We start from the raw sequence: 21,255 nt of genomic DNA on the forward strand, positions 1-21,255 counted from the left end.
TTGTGATTCTTTTTACCATTTTGCCCACTTGTCTCTACCTTGTTCATGTCCATACTATCCAGCCAAGCAGCGAGGAAATACGTATTTCTGATTTCTGATGAAACTGATTTTACAATACCAATACCATCGAATCAGCATACATCAAACTCCCTCTAAAACAGACAAGCACTTGTGATGTCATCACCAACTGGCAGTGGGAGGTTCTAACATTCAGTGTTTACAACAATAGAAAGCCTCATTGGTACCCGACCCTCAAAACTGAGATACCATTACCGCCCATGAAATCCAGATTGATCAAATCCTGCTGCTTATTAACGGCTGCCCCGGCCTAATATCCTAAGCTTGGTGGGACTATCCCATTCCGGTTCATCTTTTACCATCGTCCGTTTCGGATAACAAAAACGTTGTGATTGCGCCAATCTGTTTTTTATTCGGCAGATTGCAGCGGTCCCGGCTCATCATGAACTGAAAACTCCCTTCCCTGAGCGGTTATTGGTCCTGGCATTTTTTCAATTCAATTCCCCTCCCTTGTTTCTCTTTGAAATCCAGCAAGAACATAAGATCATGAAGATCATGCCAGGATCCTGTATTGTCAGGTAACTGCCGAATCCTTTCATGCCCGCTTCGCTCCAACATAAAAAAGGCGGACCGTGATATACGTTCCCACTCGTACCCTTGAAGGCGGTTTAATGTCGTCTTTCAACCATGCGGAGGGTTTATCTCTGAAACGCTGACTGCCTCCCATCCCTTTCCTTCGTCAGCATACGGTCCAGAGGAAAACATATAAACTCTCTCTCTCTCTCTCTCTCTCTCTCTCGTGAGGAATATAACAAAAGCGCAGATTTATAGGAACGTCCAAAAATAACCTGATGACTGCATCACACACAAGTCCAATTTCAACAGCTGAGCTGCATAGACTACAAGCAATACCACCACTACCACCACACAGAGAACCAGTAGGTAAAGAGATTATGGTTGGGAGGGGGGGGGAATAGTGATAGTCTTTTACTGTCAGACCCTAGGCTGTAAGGTACCATGTTCGATCCCCAATGTCCGCAGTCTTCCTGGGTCAGGGATCGCTAAGCCCTACCTGCTGACTAATGACATGTATCAGAATTCACTCTCAGGTGTGTGTGTGTGTGTGTGTGTGTGTGTGTGTGTGTGTGTGTGTGTGTGTGTGTGTGTGTGTGTGTGTGTGTGTGTGTGTGTGGTTACATTCGTGCATGTGTTCGTGCGTGCGTGCGACCCTCACCCAGCTCTTTGATGCGTGGCAGCACATTTGCGGTGAAGTTGCTGTATGAGGCGATCTTCCCCTCAGGGGAGGCGATGCCCACATGGCACTCGTAGATCCGCAGGCTCCTGGGCTTGTCCGGCCGCTTGTGGATGGGCTGACGGGGTGGCGGGCAGAGAGAGAAGAGAGACTTTGAGGACAACACCTAACACGGGTATGTATTGTACATATGTCGTCGCTACAAAGCTCTAAAAGGTTGAACCACTTCAGTTAGAACTCGATCCAGAAATGGCACTTAGAAGTGCCCTTGAAATGCACTTTTTTAAGTACACTTGAAACGCACATTTTTAAGTTGCTTTCATAATGTTGCCATGGCAATACCCCCATACAGCAGCATGCCCATGTACACACGTGTGTAAAACAGGAGTTGGCAGGAGTTGTTGCTGGAGTTGGCACCTGCTGTGCTTTAATGGTACCTCAGGGACGGCAGCACACGCTCACACGCTCACACTCATTACCCTGCTCCGTTTGAACCAATCCGAACGTCAGATTAAAAAACCTGTGTTCCACAAGAGCAATCTCATGTGGTCGGTTCGAAGTTTGTATTTTGTTACTCTTTAAGGATAGTATAAAATATAACAGTTATTTTTCATTTCAATTCTTGGTTTTGTTAAGTTCCCAAAAAATATACGATGCAGTATCCAGTGGCAGGGCATATAAACAAAACAATAATACTAATACCATTTATCTATACACTTTAAAACGTACATAACGTACAACCTTCTCTATGCATGGTGTATGCTTTTGCAATCCAAATCTCAAATTTCCATAATCAGTCTGCATAAATATCCCATTTTAGCAGGAAATGGATGAAATCTGATTTTATATTTCTCCTATGAGTGGCAATCAATAACATACCATGATGGGATCAATAAAGTGTAATCATGAATGAAAAAGTCCAGCAGTCAGAACGTGCAGTTCGACGCAACGCAGCCCAACAATTTTCAGCTGACAAACTTAAAGAATCTTCCGGAGACAAAGTAACTATGACATCGCCGACAAGGGGGGGGGGGGGGGCGCGCACGCTGGTGCTCATTAAAGTGGTGGCGTGGAGCAGAGACAAGGGGAAAGCAAGGCAGGTAGCCCACACTATGCCTCGGCCGCGAGGCAGTGAGGCGGGGAAACACTTGTCTTTAAGTGGTCGGAACAGTACGTCTATACGGTACGGTGCGTCTCACTCGCTAAACAACAGAGTCAAAATACACCCCATTAGCAGCCTTGAGAACGCATTCAGATACGCTCAGATTTAAGTGTTGGGAGGAGGAGGAAAGCTGCATCCCTGGCTAGAGGAAGGGTTGTTCTGGAGCTTGAATTAATTAAGTGTTATTTATACACCGGAGAAACTGGCGCACTGACTTGCAAACACAAGGCCTTTTTTTCTTTTGTATTCAGAGTCAAACGCTCAGCAATGAGTGAAAAGTTAAAGAAAGTTATCCAAGTCGGTTTAATTAAGCCCATTTAAGCAGCAACACTATCTTCGCCATAAAAGATGTAGCATTAAATGACTCTTGCTGGAAACTAAAGACGAGAACAAAGTTATGAAAGCCTGACACGGGCAGCTAGGCCTGTGACAACTTTCAGTCGGCCAATCAGCAAACCCCAGTGAGGGCAAGATGATGCCAACACATGCAATGCCATTATACACATTTCTAAAATGGCTTCATAATAAATTAATATTCATGCTGCTTTGGAATAAGTCTAATTTCAATGCGAAATGACGAACGTTAATAATATATTAATATTAATATTATTAACGAAGATAGTAGCGGTAATGTTTGCAGTTGTTTTTGACTTTTGAGATAGCGACTTCAACATACGTCATTGGGACTACTGGATCAGACTGGCTGAGGCTCCTCCAATCAGCTGCGCAGTAAGGTGGACTGATGACCCCTCTCACCAGACACCGCCAACTGCAGACTTTTCGGCCCAAATGAGCGAATCGGAGATATGCACTGCCTTGGCTGTGCGAGGATTACGTTTGGGTAGTTGACAAACAAAGTACTGAGACGGCTGTTAAACGTAGGCACTAAACTAAAGAGATGGGCTCGGAGGAAAGTTTGCAGGTTGTGTGACTTCATGGCCAAAACGCCCCGATCAATCAGCACATTTACCATCCGAGACGAGAGAGAGGATAAACAATCAGAAGGACCCATTGAGTATTCAAACCCTTAACAACTGTAGGGTTGTTTCAGGGGAGCTGTAGGTAATTGTTTAGTGTTTGTTTTGGTGTTACAGGGTAGTTCTACTTCTAAGGGAAAAAGGGCCTATAGGTAGCTCCGCTGAGGAGTGAGTCTGACTGTGTGTGGAAGAAAGAAGAAACACAGAAAAACATGAGTGATGGCCCTTGTCAGAATATTCAATAAGAACTCTTAGTTGCTTTTACAAGTCTGTTCCTGCCAGAGTTGGACCTATAGAATGACAACTTTGATTTTCATCTTGTGTCTAAAAGCTCTTTCTGAGTGATTGTATAGACGGGGGGAGTGGGTGAGGTGGAGGTGGGGGGCGAGGTGGGGAACAGCAGGGGGGGGGCAGCTTGTTATAAAGCTGCTTGTTGAGTTGAGGTCAGACGCAGAGGCGGGGAAGCAAGCAGCAAGCGTTTTAGCTGTGATACGAAAGACCACCACGTGATGTTTCTACTGCTGCAAAAACTAAGCAGGACAAGATAGTCTGGCGGCTAGGTTGTCCAAAAGGTTCTGGGTCCAAACCCTGTGTTTGCAGTCCAACTTGTAGGCATCGGTTAGCCAAGATGTACTCTGACCCAGGGATACTCAACTGTCGAGTTTAGCCCCGAAGAGTTGCAACCTTTTTGTTCTCTCAGTGTTTTTAATGATTCATAAAGGAATTGTTGACTGCAATATTGTTTAATTAATTGTTTAATTCGTTTTTTTTATGAAATAAAAAGATAAAAGACGCAAGTAAATTCAATAGAAATTAAATAGTAATAATAATAAAGTAAATTAAATAGTAATAATAATAAAGTAAATAGTCCCAGGAGGTCTTACTGTGTAGGGCTGTGGGGGGTCCCAGTGCACCCAGTCATAGACAGCAGCCTTCTCCTCCTGCGTCACGTATTTAGCCCAGGGAGAGATACGATAGAGACGCTCTCCATTCTCGGTGTGGACCACGACCTAGGGAGAGGAGGAGGAGGCGGTAGAGTATAGGAGTTCCACATTATAAAAACGTTTAACCTTTATAAAAACATCTGAAAACGTATGAAGATAGAAATCATCAGAGAATCTTTGAACGAACAACACATGAGAAGTGAGGGCAGTCAATTCAATTCAATTTTATTTATAGGCCTTAATCAACATTAAGCCCGTCACACACCGAAGCGCCGCTTCAAAAAGAAGGCTCCCATTATTTCCGACGTACTGCCGCGGCGCGTCTAGCCGCCGCCGGTGTGTGCTTGTATGTCAGAAATAATGGGGGCGGTTGGTTTGACGCGTGCCGTTCGGCACCGGTGTGATTTGGCTTTACAGTCTCAAAAGGCTTAACAGGCCAACTATTTATGGACAGGCCTGCTCCAACACACGCTCAAGTAACACGTTAACACCATGGACAGCTTCTGGGATCAAAGGGGTCAGGGTGTCATGGTGACTGACAGAACCAAACATGTTATATGTACTATGAAGGTATATATGTTGCCAACATGGGGGGGTAGTTGCCAGAAGAAAACTTTATTTGACCGTTTCGGCAAACCCCAGATACCTTTCTATATATACGTATAGTACATACGATTTCAAGTATATAAATGTAGTGTTTTAACACATTTACCAAAAACAATAACACAAACCCAAATGATGACTACAATCATTAACTTATTTAAAGACAGATGACATTAGCCGGCTTTTAATCCAAACCCCAGCACACTCGTTGAAGCGCAAAGGAGGAGAATAATGACTTTGTGTTGAGTTACAGGAAAGCAGATCTCAGACAAAGACACAGCTAGGGTGGTGTTGTGAGTTAATCGTGTTCATTGTTCAACTTGTGGTGAGTTCATCGTACAGTACATTGCTAATTTCATCACAATGCGTTCTTTGTTGCTTCAGAACTGCACTAAAAGCATTAAAAAATATATATATATATAAATAGACTTGCACTCCCCTTTGTTGCGTGCACATAGTTACCATAGTTATTATTTAAATGTAAACCTTACGTCAAACGAAAAAACAATATCTACGCTAATTACAGAAATCCATCATGTTTGTTAACACATAATATGCTACTTAAACATATCCCTCTGTAAACAAGGTAAGTAACTTAAACACTGCGTAGGTTTAACCATCTGTTTATCAACACTGCAGTTCTACATGATTAGATGCCTAGAGTGTGTGCATGTGCGTCACAGCATCTCTGCATTTCCTTCGAGCCCAGACAATACAGATTCCTAATCAGCCTTGAGGGGCGGGACTCTGTCTCCATGTTAATGCGACCAAGCGAGGATGCCCCCTATAGCTGAAGTCTCAGCTGTTGCCCCAGCACATACATTAAATAGCTTGCATTGCAATGCTGCATTTCTTTTTTTTTTAGAAAAGATATGCTGCAGATGTTTTTGGCACCACATTTTTATTCATTTCCACAAAGACAAACAAACAATCAACAAACACCCACAGCATTTCCAAAGAAGTTATCCAAGACTAATAACTGTGCTGTAAGCGATCAAAAGCTCCTGACAGAAGGACATGTAATGTGTTGTCACCCTGACTTGGAGCTATAGCCTGCTTGCTCCTAGTTGACATTATTAACCAACAAAAAACACTACTCTCACAACAAACCCCTCCCCCCCCCACCACCCACAGCCTGGCCGTAGGAGGGCACGGTTGGCTCCGAAAAGTTTGTGCTGGAGACCACAATCATCCATTCATCACGGATGAGAGGAAGTCCTAGAGGCGCGTATCGGCAGATCTGACGGACGGCCGGCTTTGTTCTCGGTGATGTCGTCTTGACCGACACATTTGTTGGACTTTTCATCTTTTTCAGGGGCACAATTTTCCCCCAATGGCTTCAATAAAAATCTGATTTGTGGTGCAGACAGAAGCAATAGACTCGCGGCGAGAGGGCGATTTTTCAAAAGGAATTCCAGGCCTTCATCATCAGTGCCTCTCGTTTCTAACGTCTTTCAGTTCAGAGTCTTGCAGGGGATGGGGGGGGGATAAGTGGACTCTGGGACTCCAACTGACAACCGCCGCTTTGTCCGTGTCCTGCCTGTGCCCCGGTGTAGGGGAGGGGGGGGGGGGGGGGGGGGGGGGGGGAAGGCTGGGGGACAGCAGGGGGCCATGAGGAGCCCCCCCCCCGCCGAGCATCGACGGCTCCGGTTGGCGCCCCGGAGGAGCGTGAGGCGTCAGGACTCGGCTAATTCCCTCCACTGTTGTTCTGTAATGGCTGCTCCACTGCCGCCCGCTGTGCGCAGTTGGGCCGAATCACCCCCCCCCCCCCCCCCCCCCCTCCACGGGCCTTTTTTCATTAGGACCCGGCCGTCTGTTGGGCGCAGAGAGGGGGCTGTAGATGCTCCGTTTCCGTACACACCCCACCCACCCACCCCCACCCCCCACCCACCCCCCACACACACACACCACCATGACAAGCTTCAGGCTATCCGGGATTAGGGAAATAAAGCTGGATGACAAATGAACTGGCATAGAGACGCACAGAGCAGTGGCCCGCTATGAATGTGCGAGCATTAGGCTCACTGAAGAGGAAATAAAATGGCTGAATAGAAAAACTGCCAGCCAAAAGGTTCTGGGTTCGGCTTTCAGTGTCCCGCGGTCTACCTGTAGACATCCGGGCCCATCACCCCTGAGACACTGCTGGAAGACGCCGATACAAGAAAATAAAGTACATCCAAGACAGAGGTGTAGTTGGGTTTTACTTGTACTAGTAAATGTATCGTTATGACCGTTGGAAAGTGTTTCCCTCTGCCCCGAAAACAACACAACTTCATCCACGGGCAGTGGGGGGAGTCCTGACAGTACAGAGTCCTGACAATAGGTTTGTTTACCGGGACACACGGTCAGCACTGCGCTCCCAGTTCGGAGGGAGGAGGGAGAGGGAGGGAGAGAGGGAGAGAAAGAGAGAGACGGGGCGGGGGCCTGTGTGTCTTCACCAGGGGGACGCTGGTGGAGAAACACAGGCCCCTGCCCCTCTCTCTCCATGGTGGAAGTCATTGTGAAGCCAGACGCATGGCCAGGCAGCCAGGCAGCAGGGCGGCAGGGGCCAACGAGGGCCAGCCAGGTGCCAGGGATCCCATCTGTTTCTTATCGTCCTCTGACTGACCTCCGCTGACAATGGGAGCCGGCCATGCAGGCCGAGGCCAGAGGGGTGAGTGCCAGAGTCGACTACCAGGGGTCCCAGCAAGTCGATCGCCGCCACCGCCGCCTTGCCATGCATTCTGCCGCTTGCCGATGGCCTCCTCCTCTCTCCTGTTCCAACTCCTCCTCTCCCCTCCTCTCTCCCGATCCTCCTCCCATCCTTCTCCTCCTCCTCCTCTATCATGCTCCTCCTCCTCTATCCTCCTCTCCTTTCGCCTCCTCTGGAAGGATGCCTGCCGGTCTAGTTTAACTGCCATTTTTGTGTTAACCACAAAAATGGGAACGAAAAGGAGGTACAAATCGACCTTTTAAGCCCAACTGCCGCTTTCGTTTCGTTGTCATATTCCTTTCCAAAGGAGCTGGCCACCGTTAATGCAGTTCACGGGGGGGGGGGGGGGGGCTTACCTGTGCATGTGGCACGTGGGAGGTGTTATCCCCTCAGCGCGCCACCAGATTTCTCACAGATCACAACAATAACAACAACAACAACGTGAGCTAGCACAGAGACTAATCCCTGCCCGATTGGGTTATCGCAACAGACTGTCACTCGCTGTGTGTGAATCAACTGTGTTACTTCTCAAGTTTAATAATTTGCATTTATTATATTTATAAAATCCTTAACGAATGAACTTCAAATTGAATACATTTGATTATGCTGAGCACAGACGTGGGGAGCTTTTGAGTAAACATGAATTCAAAGAGGTAAAGCACTTTTGTGAAGGAAGAGGATGAGGACCCCTCTGGTCGTACCTTGAGCTTGGAGCCATGCTCCACCCTCGGGGTCCCGTCCGCCTTGGCCTGGATGACCAGCTCCCACTTCCCGAACGGCTGCTTGGTGTAGGGATGGGAGAATTTGTCCCATCCGTCTGGAGTACAGAGAACAACAACGTTTTATATTTCATTTGATGTTTTGGGGCGTTTGATTTAATTAACCTGCACACGTTGACACTTTGTATTTCTTGAGATGTTTGCATTATACATGTTTCATATACACCAGTATTTTATTTCTTTTTTTATTTAATTATGTACAGTTTTTGTATTTTTTATTTACTTCCATATATCAACCATATGGAAGTAAAAAACACATACACTTAACCAACACTATGATTTTATATGCGGCCTTATATGCGATACACACACCCAGCAGTAACACAAACACACCATCAGCAATCCCAATCTTTGGCATCCGAATTGAACATGTTGTGTTTATTGTGCAGTAATACGTGTCTGTTTTGTATTCATGAAAACCCACCATTCAGGTGTACAAATCAATCACTACAGTCACTCTAGAAGTGACCACACACACACACACACACACACACACACACACACACACACACACACACACACACACACACACACACACACACACACACACACACACACACACACACACACACACACACACACAAGCAGTATGTTTGCATTGTATTCTTAGCCAGGGCTGCTGGGGCTTGTTCCACGTTTGCAATGAAATTTAAATCAAATAATATGCCGGAGTCGTGTCAAAACCTAATCTATTACAGAACGAAAACTTTAGAACAGCGATACATTCTGGAAGATAATTAAAACAGGAAAGGAAAGCTTTTTGAATGGCCAGGAAAACCCAGAGGTGAAACAAAACATTCACAAAAAAATACAGTGAAGAGTCGTAGTTGAATACGGTGGAAAAGGGTTGACAAAAGTTAGTTTAACCTCGGGTTGCGTACTTAGTCAGCTGAAATATACAGAATCCTGCTATAAGGAATAAGGAATTTCAAATACAATCAATTAATATGCGATAACAGTGCCCTGATAGCTTCTGCCAAGTCTAGGTTTGCTATCAGACTGATATCTGAAACCCCATATTCGGATTCTCTATTAAAAGCTATATATTTTACTTAACATTGACCTTGATCACAAAAATTAGCCAATGTCTGCATTTCGAGGTTATGAATGTCCACTTACTGAGGCGATTGAGACAAGTGGTGCTGCTAATTTTTTGTGTCTTGAGAGGTTATGATAGGTTAGGTTTCTTCCTTCATATTCTGATGAATCATACAGGATGGCTAGCAAACATACTGATGAGTGTCGAATATATATACACCAAAGTTAATTTTCCACTCCATAAAATATTAGTGGTAAAAGATTGATTCTGGTTGTTTATAGTAACAACGGACTACATCATTGTTGCTGCGGTACACAAGTTAAAGTCAAAATGAGTAATGATGAGGAGAAATGGCCTGGAAAAGACCCCAATATAAAGCAGATTTTTATTATTATGAGGATGTGTTTAAACTAAACACCCCTCACTTTTGATATCATAAATCTGATAGTGATGAGACATATAAAACGGCTCGTTCAAATGCAAAATCAATTCCCTAGTAACATTAATACTTTCAGAATATTCATTAATTTTGCTTTAATGAGGAATCATTTTTAGCACATTTTTTAAAAAAAGGCCAAGACAAATTTAAAGAATAAACAATTTCTTAATAACAAAATTAAAGAGGAGAATGAGAGATTGGCTTTCGGCCATCATATCCAAACAAACAAAAAAGTACTTTGACTGCTTAAAGCACGGCTTGTTTTGCTCTCATACCAATCCAATCACTTCAAATGTGTACACACGTTAAAAGTCCAAAGACCATTATCCTAAGATTACCTTCAAAGTTGGGAGCTAAGGGCGGGGAATGATTTCAGCGTGAGGCAAAAGGTTGCACGGCAAACTACTCCGCTGAGTGTGATGAAATAAGCTGCTGAAATGTTAACGGCACACTCCGCACTCAAAGGAAACGCCACCGGCATGCTGCCTTGGCCCGCGTAATCAATATTTACCACACCACAGACTCCCAGGTCGCCCTAAACCCCCGCCAACCCCGTACCAGCTCTTCCTGCTGGATCCAGCACCACCCTACCCCACCCTGAATCCTTCGGTACTTAAACAAGTGGATGTGGGGTAAATCTCAGTTAATGTAGCGTAAATATGTTGCAACTGACTTTTTTTTTATTTTCCCTGTGGTTTTACCACAGATGGTAATTTAGACTTGTTCAAGGGATAACTTTTTTTGTTTCCATTTGTTGGTATGTTCTTTTGTAGGGATGATTTTATTATTCAAGGACTACCAAAGGCATTTCAATCGCTATTCTTCTGCACGCACGCAGACACACACACAGCCTTAAATAATCATTAATAGTGAAACATTACAACAAGCTCTGCTGTGTATTCACACAATTTTAATCGTATAGAGATTATAAAATTCTAAGTACCCAACGGATAAATATATATAATATAATATAATGTTCTACTAATGTGTTGATAGTAGGGGTGTAACGATACACTCATTCATACTGAAATTTTTCGGTACGGGTCTAACGGTTCGATGCGTACCGAAAAAAATAAAATAAAAGACTGTATTGATTATCACACACTCTGTGACACTCTGACACTGTGAGTGTCTTGTCTTGTCCTGATGTTTTGTGTTGAGGACCACAATGGAAATAAGTCCTGGACTTATCCTTAATTGTATTTTATGTATTTTCATTTGTGTTAGGCATTTGTTTGATACAATTTAATACATCTAAATCCAATTGTTTAATAAAAATAAAATAATAAAAACTGCTGTACCGAAAAACATATTGAACCGTGACTTAAAAACCGAGGTAGGTACCGTATCGTGACTTTTGTGTATCGTTACACCCCTAGTTGATAGGACCCATTTTAAGTCTGCTGATGAATGGAGCACCCATCTCTTCACAGGCCTGTGTGTGTGCACCGCAATGCATGCTGGGAGAAGGACCACTCACTGAAGTCTCCGGCCAGGAAGAGGGCCTCGGCGGCCGGGGCCCACTCATAGAACACCAGGCTGTTGTCATTACGACGCTGGACTCCGAAGGTCTCGTAGGCCCGGGTGAACTGGTCGATGCCGCCCTCCCTTTCCTCCAGGGCAGCCAGCTGCTTCCCCAGCAGGCCGTACCTATACGGGTAGATTTCACAATAAGAGCGTTATAAAAAGGCCGTACCTAAACAGATATCACAATAAGAGCTTTATGGCCAGACCATACCTTAGTGTACAGAGATTTCACAATAAGAGTGTTATCAATAGGCCATACCTATTCAAAGAGGTTAAACAATACGAGTGTTAAGGATAGGCAATACCCACATAGAGATTTCACATTAGGAGCCCTGTCAGACTATACCTGCACACACATTTCTTAATACCAGTGTTCTGGTTTCATAAGTGCTCTGGCTGGATCAGATAACGTATGAAGCGGCCATAGGAGAACTGTGTAACTGTTTAATTAATATTAATCCAAAAAATATGTACACATGTATTTATTACACATGAAGAACTAAGTTACCCAAGTTTCAAGTCACAATACCGAATTCAAACTTCCACGTTGTAAAATAATCTTTACTTTACTTTGAATACCGTCAAATATTCAACAATTTATGCATCATGATAAAAAAATAGTTTTTATCATGATGCAACCCATGCAATAAGTAACCCATACAGCCCATATTTCAGGCCTTTATCTTCTCCAGCTCTCCTAGATGCAAATGAGCAGCGCCTGAGAGAAGAGCTGAGAGCTGAACATCTGACTATAGGTACATCCCTAAAAAGACAAACGTGTGTGCGTGCATGCGTGCGTGTGTGCGTGCGTCTCTTTCTGTCTGTAACTGCAACTAAGTAAAGGGAAGGCCCGCCACTTCTGCAATCTATCTCACTTAAGTTGCTGTGGGGTTGCCGGACTGGTCTGTGGGTGAGATTGCCCCAGGATCAGTGAGTCTCTTCCAGCCAGCTGAGTTCAGTGGACTCCTTGTCTCTCCCCCCCTGTTGGAGCCCTGGAGCCAGGCTCAGGCTGGCCTGTGAATGCCCCGGGGCTATCCCTGATGAGGCTATCGATGATGGGCTGAGGAAGTAACAGCCATGGCTCTCCGCAGCTGCTCCCCATGTGAGGAAAGCGCGGACCGGCTTGGACCTGCCAAGCGGAAAAAGTTTTAAACTGAAGCTGGCGCTGCCGGGCGCGCCCTGGGAGTGTCTTTTGTCACCGTCTTGGAGAAGGTTCTGAAAGGAGAGGGGGACGGAGACAGGCGGACGGGGGAGTGGGTCAGACCCGCTGGCTGAATCTCCGTCTCCTATATCTTTTCATGAAAGTGGTGGTGCCATCAGGAATTGGATTGTGGGTTTGGGGTGGTGGGGATGGTGGGAGTTAGGGGGGGGGGATGCTGTTGGTGGTGGTGCTGGGAACAGGGAGACGGGGGGACAGGGGGGGCGGGGGGGGGGGCGCGCCGGGGTTGCTGTAAGGGTGGTGTTGGGGTTTTCTCTGCCTAACTCTGGACTCTTGATTACAGCAGAGAGATGGCTTACACCATCCATCATAATCACACACTCACGGTGCGTTTGAACCCTGTATTGATCTCAGAAGCACCTCAACTGTTGCCAAATCCAGAGCTATGTGCCAAAAAAAACGAATCAAGGACTACTAATTTACCAGTTTACTATGTAGCACGCTGTACTGTCAGCGCACGCGGCCTCCTTTTGGTCCTCAGTACACATCGACTCCCTCACACCATCGACGGTGTCACACGCCCTCCCCTCCCTCCCTGCTCAACCAACACACGGCATACAGCAAGTAGAGTTTAGCACTAATCCACCAGTATGCACAACTATCTCCACTACCACCCTCACTTCGACACCAGAGGTACAGCATAAAGTGTGTTTAACGCAGAGGTGTCTGGAAAGACATTATTTTAATAATTAGAGAGGGACTCACATTTCGATACCCAGGGAAGAGAACACATCTCCGCTCATGATAAAGACTCATTATTGTGCTGATATGAAAAGGTTCAACGTGGGCGTTTACGTGGTATAATTATGATGTTGTTAATATGGGCTGATAACAGGCATAGGGGAGTAGAGGGAATAATTGTGAGATGCAATTCTTTCAAACTCAATTTTCATGAGCCCTGGAGAAATGGTGCGTAGGGCACACCGGCGACTCCCAACGTGGCCCAACATAAAGCCTTGAATGAAGTACATTTGTGTCCAGGCCCTCTCAGCAGCTATAGATTATAGCGAGAGAGTGACAATAATCCCTCCCACCTCCCCCCTCCCCCAAAGTCAGGGCCTCGAGAAACAGCCCTTCATCTTCACCGCTATTGATCCGAACACGTTACGTGTCGCATTGGAGACATTATTTTTTGCCGACATTCTGCAAACATTGATTAGAAGACAAGTCCAGTCTGTGGCCAGAGGTGTTTACGGTGTGGCGGTGACACATGACAACCCCGGTGACCTCCTCCATTACATGCAGCCCCCTGAAACACACCATCATTAAATAGGAGGGGCAGATTGTTTCATTGCAGCACGTTCGTCTACCCTGACCGGCAGCTCCTGGTCTTCAGCTAGATAACTCCAGAGTCTCCTGCGGTGAAGTGCTGTTTGTCTCTCGGTCAATTAGAGATTGTGGCAAGAAAAGCACGGCCCCACTGGTCCGTTACTGCGTGTTCCTGGCATGTTTGATACGGCAGTCTACCCGTGTCATATTTCCTTAAGACAATAACCTTTATCTTGTGTTTTCTCATCTTCGTACATCGATATACAAGACATGTCAACAGAGATCCCACTTTTAATGTGGTTGTTTTTTGCAACTTTGGCAGAGGAACAGAGCTGAGCTGCTTGTCAGGCAGTACCTGCGGTAAAGTCTGAATAAGACTTTAAATTGCTGAGTCTGGCTGTCCACCCTAAAACTTCCCAGATCAGTCAGTCTGACATCAGACACCTGTGTCTTCAGTGACTTTCCTGGGCGTAAAGGTCCTTATTATTGTGTTTTTAATGACTGACAACAGCTGTGGCACTTTTTACTTCTCTTCGTGCAACAAGAGGCAGAGGTGCCCGCGACAGCTTTAGATTGACTACACACACACACACACACACACACACACACACACACACACACACACACACACACACACACACACACACACACACACACACACACACACACACACACACACACACACACACACAGTGGTCGAAGAGAGGCCTCAGGGGTGTCGGGAGCTAAGGCAGCAAGGTGACTTTCAAATAATGTTATTAACGTCTCTTTAACAGAGCTAAATTAATGAGGCTAAATAGGTAGCTGAATGTTTCACCTAAGGATGATTGATGAAGGCTGTGGAATCTTACCAGACTAAAATCCTCAGTGACCCTCAGGCTGGGAGGGGGGTAGAAAGGCTAACTTTGCCAGCTATCTCCAACAGGCTACATAGCGTTGTGCACAGTCATAATATTATGACTGTGGGGAAGAGGGGAGGGGAGGTCTTGGCCATGCTAATATTATCATAAAGCAAACCTTTCCATCATTTATTGCACTGGCTTAGGTATTTGGCTGGCAGTAAAAGGGCAGTTCCTAATCACCTGTTTGTTCTCATCGTTCTCAATGAAATGCAGCCTTCCTTTCATCGTTCATTTTACTAGGGCCGTGCTGGAAAAAAAAGGAAAAGGAACTACTAAATGAAAGAAGAGATAGTTTGTTTAAGTAAACCTAACCTCATCCGCCATCGCTTAACTGAACATATTTGCTAGAAAGCAAAGTTCAATACAAACCTATTGGCCTATCAGAGGGCGCAGTGGTGAAATTTAAAGCATCAGTCAAACAAGGTTATAGGTCTCATTCATTCTGATAAGCCGGCAGCGTTTCTGAGCACTGTGCCTCACCGCAGGGTGTCACAGCGGGACACCACTGGCTGTAAAAGCTTTTCTTCTCTCAAAGCCGTTGTATCACTGTGGGGTTTTTACTATATCTGGACTTCTGGGGGCTTAGCGCACCAAAAAGTACCAAGCGGTTGTCACCATTAACCTTGACACTGTGCTGCCGTTACACACTTAAACTAACGTTTAAAATACGTCCAATAATGTAGAAAAATTTTTGTTAAAAAATTAAGCTCTTGCAATGTTGGCTGATGAGTCTTGGGGTTTGATTTTGTTGCAAATGTGCAGTGTCTACCATCGTTGTATTGTGTTGTTATTGCAGTTTAGAAGTAACGGCGGTCGCGCCGTTTTTTCCCGATGAGACCATGAGGTGTTTGAAACGTGTCTGGGGTAACAGGCTCGATAAAGCCCGACAAAGCCACGCAGGGTGGCTGCCATCCCTCACATCCTTCAAGCACAAAGCGCTGGACGTCTGAGATGAAAACACCCGACACACGGGGAGGAACCAGACCGATTCAAACAAAGTTTACTGGGAGTTCAACTGTTCAGACAGACATGTCACTGTGAGATAAGGCCTTCACAGGCATGTTCTTTGTCCGGGTCTTCAAGAGAAAACACACACACACACGGGGACACACACATGTGCACACACAAACACTGCGATGGTATTGCAGCAATCAATCACATGGAATCCAATTATGACAATGTTGTTTCATTTAAATATTACATTGAACATGCACAGTGCAAATTTGTCCGTCTGAAAATGTCAAGACTGCTCCAGAACATACACTTCATACTGTAATCAAGGGTATTATTTGCATTCCATCAGAACCGACAGTGTATTTATTGGCTTGCGTGAGGTTTTAGAAGGTTAATAGGTGTGGGAGGAGAGATGAACTGGTAATGAATGAAATGACGATATGATCCGGGCAGGTTGCGACACACCTCGGGTCGTCCCTCACTATTGACCGTCAGGAAGGGAGTATTGACTCTGGGAGATTAGCCTGACCATGGGGCCGCCACCTCTCCCTCTGAAAACGCTTGCTCTGTGTGGACCACCTTCCCCTCTGAAGGACAGCCAGAAGCACCAGCTTGTTTTTCAAAAGTATAGAAGGCAATGAATACTTAGAGAATATATATATATATATATATATATATATATATATATATAAATATATATACACACACAGACAACATTGAAGATGTGCCAGTGCTTGGCAGTGTGCAGTATTTGCTCCATTTGATTCGATAATGCCAGAACTATTACAGTGATTTGGTCATCATTGACAAAGGAAGATTGGACTCAATATTGATTGGATATGTACTGTTCATAGCGATTTGGTTGAAATAACATGAAGTGGAATAATCGAGACAGTGTGGCGAAACTAAAATTAATCATTGACAGAGTTTCAGACAGACAAACTCAACAGTCTCTTCCTTTTTAAATACATATCTTTACTTTAATGAAATATCCTGAAACCTATTATTTGGAAACTTTTGTTTCTTACATTGAGAGACACAAGTCAAAATACTGAAAGTTACGACCACGAGCGACCATATTTATGGGCTGCATGTCAGCATATTTAAGAATGACTTTGCACTCTGGTAACTTGTCATGGCATTTGCTAATATTTGGGACATTTCATCGATTCAATTATTAATAATATTTTGATATACTCGTTAGATTAATCAACTATGAATATAAATCGTAAATTGAAAAGGTACTCAGTTCAGCTTTAAACAAACAACAAACAAAAAGTGTTTTTTATAACCTGTAGGACGGTTAGTGTCTCAGTTACACACACACACACACACACACACACACACACACACACACACACACACACACACACACACACACACACACACACACACACGTTGCCATCTTTTTATTTTTTATCCTACGCCACATTTATGAAGTACCTTCGTGAGGCTTTTAAATATTTTTTTAATCCAAAAATCAAAGTATCGATATATTCCCAAGTGGGGTGGACCGTGGAGACCCAACAGGTTGGGAAACACTGCTCCATATTCATTTGATATTTCGTTGTAAATGCACTATGCCTGGGGGGATAACGATAGGTTACCAGGCCTGTTGGTAGGCTGTATACGGGATAATAAAAAAAGTTCCACTTCCACTGCCTGAATAAGCGAAATGCTGAAACTGTACTACAATAGCATAACAATGCTGCATCACTTGAAGCCCCGCATGGTGCCTGGATGTGGGCGGCACCACAATGACACTCGGAGGAGACTTGGAGCTGTGTCAAACTGTAGGAAGTAGCCGTGCAGCTACATGCCCTGTCTACATGGTGGGGTTGGACCTGGACGGAGTCCTAATAATAACTATTCGTCTCCAGGCTCTTGTTATGAGATGTATTATAAAGCTACACGGGTATAGGATAATACATGGGTGTATAAATACCAACATAATAATATTAATAGGGATAATGGCAAGGTTTTCCTTGGAAAAGGGGGGAACGTAGCGCGCTTACGCTACGTCCACTTGTGTCTACGTCAAATGGCAATAGCGAAGGTGACTTAGTGTTGTCTGTGCGTGTGCATTGCAACAGAGCGATATACAGTGGTTGTTAGATGTTTTAGTGCATATTTAGGCATAGGACAGTTATGGCAGCGTAAGCGTGACTTTGATAACAGCGCCGCCGACGTGACGCCGTTAAAACAGCCGCAGAACGTGGGTTTACCTCCTCTCGAAGTCCTTCTGGTAGGGTTTGAGATAGGGGTCCATTTGAAGAAGACTGTTTAACCCAGGAATTGAAACATTATCCTCTGTGTCTGCCATGGTCACTCCAGTGGAAACCAATCGAGTGCCGAGCGAGCAGAGAGAGCGAGGTCTGTGGTGATGAACAGTAGCGGATCGGCTCTATGTTATGAAATCATGCAGGAATCCAGCCAATAACCTCCATCCTCTCTTTCTTCCATTATTCTAAGCCCCTCCCACCCTCAATAACGTGCACATGAAGTCACGCAGGTTTGTTTTTTGACTTCAATATTCCCCATGTTGTGTCTGCATGTCGTCGTTTAATCGGTGTGTCTTTAAGATGGCAGAGTGGGCATATAACGTCACAAAATAACTACGGAACGTATGTGTAGGCATGTTGTAGTCCTGATTTAGTTATATAGGCCTACTGTAGGCCATATGAGTGCATAGAATATGTATGTGTATATATATATATATATATATATATATATATATATATATTATATGAGTGCATAGAATATGTATATATATATATATATATATATATATATACATATTCGTATGTATATACATATATATGTGTGTGTGTGTGTGTGTGTGTGTGTGTGTGTGTGTGTGGATGGAGGGACTGTGTGAAGGGTATGTGGGAGTGTCAGTGTGTGTGTGTATATTGTATGTGCTTGTATGAGCTATGGCTGTTAATTTTCACACCTAAATAACTGTTTTTCCTGAATACCCAGTCTATATATAACATAAATACTCAATAAACACAAGGTAACACATTGAAATGCCAGGACAAAGGTCGAGTTCCATAGCGCCATCTGTTGGTGAACATTGAAGCACCTAGCGTCAGCAGCTATCTTCATAATAAAAACAAGTTTACCATCATGATCCTGGGGGGTATTCCATCAAAGTCGCTAACGAAAGCGGCGATTAGTTGATTAAGCCTGGTTAGAACTAGCGCCAACTTCCACTTGAGGCTAAAGCCGTTCCATCAACGCAGTTCAGCCACGCATTGCTCAGGTTATTTATGACAAAATTGTGAGGACTAGGCTTGGCGGAACCTTCTGATGGTACAATTGTTGCTGACAGGTGGATTTCTCTGAAACACCGCTCAAGTTAGCCTGACAGTTAACCTGCCCCCGACCAGGTTAGTTTGGTCGGATAAATAGCCATGGTTACTTAGCGGAAATTCCCTTAAGTGACGTTCATGGAACGCAACTCTAGCTGAAAGAAGCCAGGCTTTACGTTTAGCTTGATGGTTGTTTGGTTGGATAAGTTGCCATGGTTACTTAGCGGAGATTCCCTTAAGCCACATTAATGGAACGCAACCCTAGCTGAAAGAAGCCAGGCTAAGCAAAATAAGCCCGGCTTTGGGTTTTGGTTGATGGAATACCCCCCTGCCCAAGCATGGAGGCCCCGACCCATGCACTGCTTGTTTTCCTGGTGTTAATTTCTGATTGTGTACACCTGCACAGTTTCTGCCCCTTATTGTCAGTTATTTTTGCCTGTTTGCCAATTGTGAGGAGACGTAGTACGATCTTGAAACCTATTTAGAAAGCTTCCTTGTTGGGTAACTACTTTGTGTAAGTGAGACAGCCCAACCAGGTAGCATCACATGACTACACAAAAAAGGCTATTCACTATGGAAATGACGCCAAAGTCACTATGCTAGGTGTATGATTCTTCTTATTTTCTTTCAATTAAATACAAATACATTTTTTATATATGTGTTTATTTAAAAGATGAGGCGGACAACTTAGATTGGTCCTTGTGCCACAGGGCCTTCTGGAATATCATCCTATACCGTTGTTTCTGTGTCTGCCAACGTAAAGTTATGCTGACTGTAAAGATATAAGTTATTCGTCCCTGCAGTATAACAATTGGACGTCCCAATTAAAACATGTAGATAAAACTACTGGTTTTAGTAGGCTATAATTGTGTTTAGTGGAAACATTAGCAAAACAATGGGAAGTGAAGTTTATAAAAAAGTACCTTAAATTTTTTATCAAACTCCAGAGAAATTATTTCTGAAAGGACAGGGGAGAGCTATTAAACTGGCACTAACAAATCTTTAAAACAAAAGTAAATGACAGACGGCAGTCGGGAAACTTTGAGAAAACAGTTGGACCGTTTCTAAACAAAACAATTATTACTGCCATCAAACCTGTGAAATCAATATTGTCATGTGTTGCAACACTCATACCTACACGATAAGCAGGAAACGGAAAATACAGACTTGTTGTTTGTCTAGTGTTATTGCGATGGGATTCTAGTTTTAGACATTGATTGATGTCTGCTGCAAGACAACCGAATAAGCATTACCATGGATATGTTTCAATGTGAATTTATGTATTTATGTTTGCCCTAGAATACATACAGGTAAAGATATGGGGCAACCAGAACCCCCGAGTCAAACCCTAGAGATGATCCTGCACCCTTGGTTCCATCACTAGACAGCACTTTGTTTGTAAATGTTTTCAGAAGTTAATTGAAAAAACTAACTATGGAAAGAAAGTCAGTAAGAAAATGTATTTGTAAAGCCCTTTAATGATGTAACAACCCCAACAGTGAAAGTGAAACTCCAGGAAAATGTACATTGAGAAGGAAAACCGAAAAATAATCCATCCTTCCAGGGCCAGCTAGGAGTGCAATAGGCCTTGTTCACCAGCTGCCATCTCAGTTCAGCCTTGGTTCTAAACGCTAGCTGGGTGGGGGTTCCCCTAGCGGGGGAGCATGGCTGCTAGGTGAACAAGGCCTGGTGACACCGTTGACACCACAATTACTTGATGGTGACACAATCAAGGGGATGTGTTCTTCGGGAGGTACTTCCCAACTCTCTTAACTGTGGGTGGTGGTTTTGTGCAGACAGCTAAGACCCACAGCAGGGGACCCCCAACCCCATGGTGTTGCAGGTGTTGTGTAGGGAGTTGCAGAGGGTAGCTGTGGAGCGGTAGAGAGGTAGAGAGGCTGGGACACCTGGCTAGAGACCCTGTACACTCAGCACAGCTCAGACTTGAGAAAAAAATGCTATTTTGGTCAACGTAGTTAGGAATTAATTGGCCAAATTTGTTTGCATGGCGTATATGCTCGATATAGGTCAGTGTGTGTGTGTGTGTGTGTGTGTGTGTGTGTGTGTTCTTGTAAGTTTGTGTGAGCATACTCGTGTTAGTCTTCATAGGTCCAAAATGATGGACCTGCATCCTAATGGACCCGGGAATTTCATTCTGATTGGAT

The 21,255-nt window shown here is 44.4% G+C and overlaps 1 protein-coding gene across 1 annotated transcript in view; it reads right to left on the reverse strand.

Moving 5' to 3' along the window:
- gbe1b (glucan (1,4-alpha-), branching enzyme 1b) overlaps nucleotides 1–18,162 on the reverse strand; it is an 85,249-nt gene extending 67,087 nt beyond the window's left edge. Inside the window, exons 1-5 of the mRNA XM_084467488.1 lie at nucleotides 18,002–18,162; nucleotides 11,386–11,555; nucleotides 8,350–8,465; nucleotides 4,294–4,419; nucleotides 1,253–1,388 (exon numbers count right to left, since the gene is read on the reverse strand). Coding sequence (XP_084323614.1) covers nucleotides 1,253–1,388; nucleotides 4,294–4,419; nucleotides 8,350–8,465; nucleotides 11,386–11,555; nucleotides 18,002–18,099 — 646 coding nt within the window. The 5' untranslated portion in view covers nucleotides 18,100–18,162. The remainder of the gene's footprint in view (nucleotides 1–1,252; nucleotides 1,389–4,293; nucleotides 4,420–8,349; nucleotides 8,466–11,385; nucleotides 11,556–18,001) is intronic.
- Nucleotides 18,163–21,255: the final 3,093 nt, after the last annotated feature.

Source organism: Micromesistius poutassou (assembly GCF_964030765.1).
Source record: "Micromesistius poutassou genome assembly, chromosome: 4".
Classification (NCBI taxonomy): Eukaryota; Metazoa; Chordata; class Actinopteri; order Gadiformes; family Gadidae; genus Micromesistius; species Micromesistius poutassou.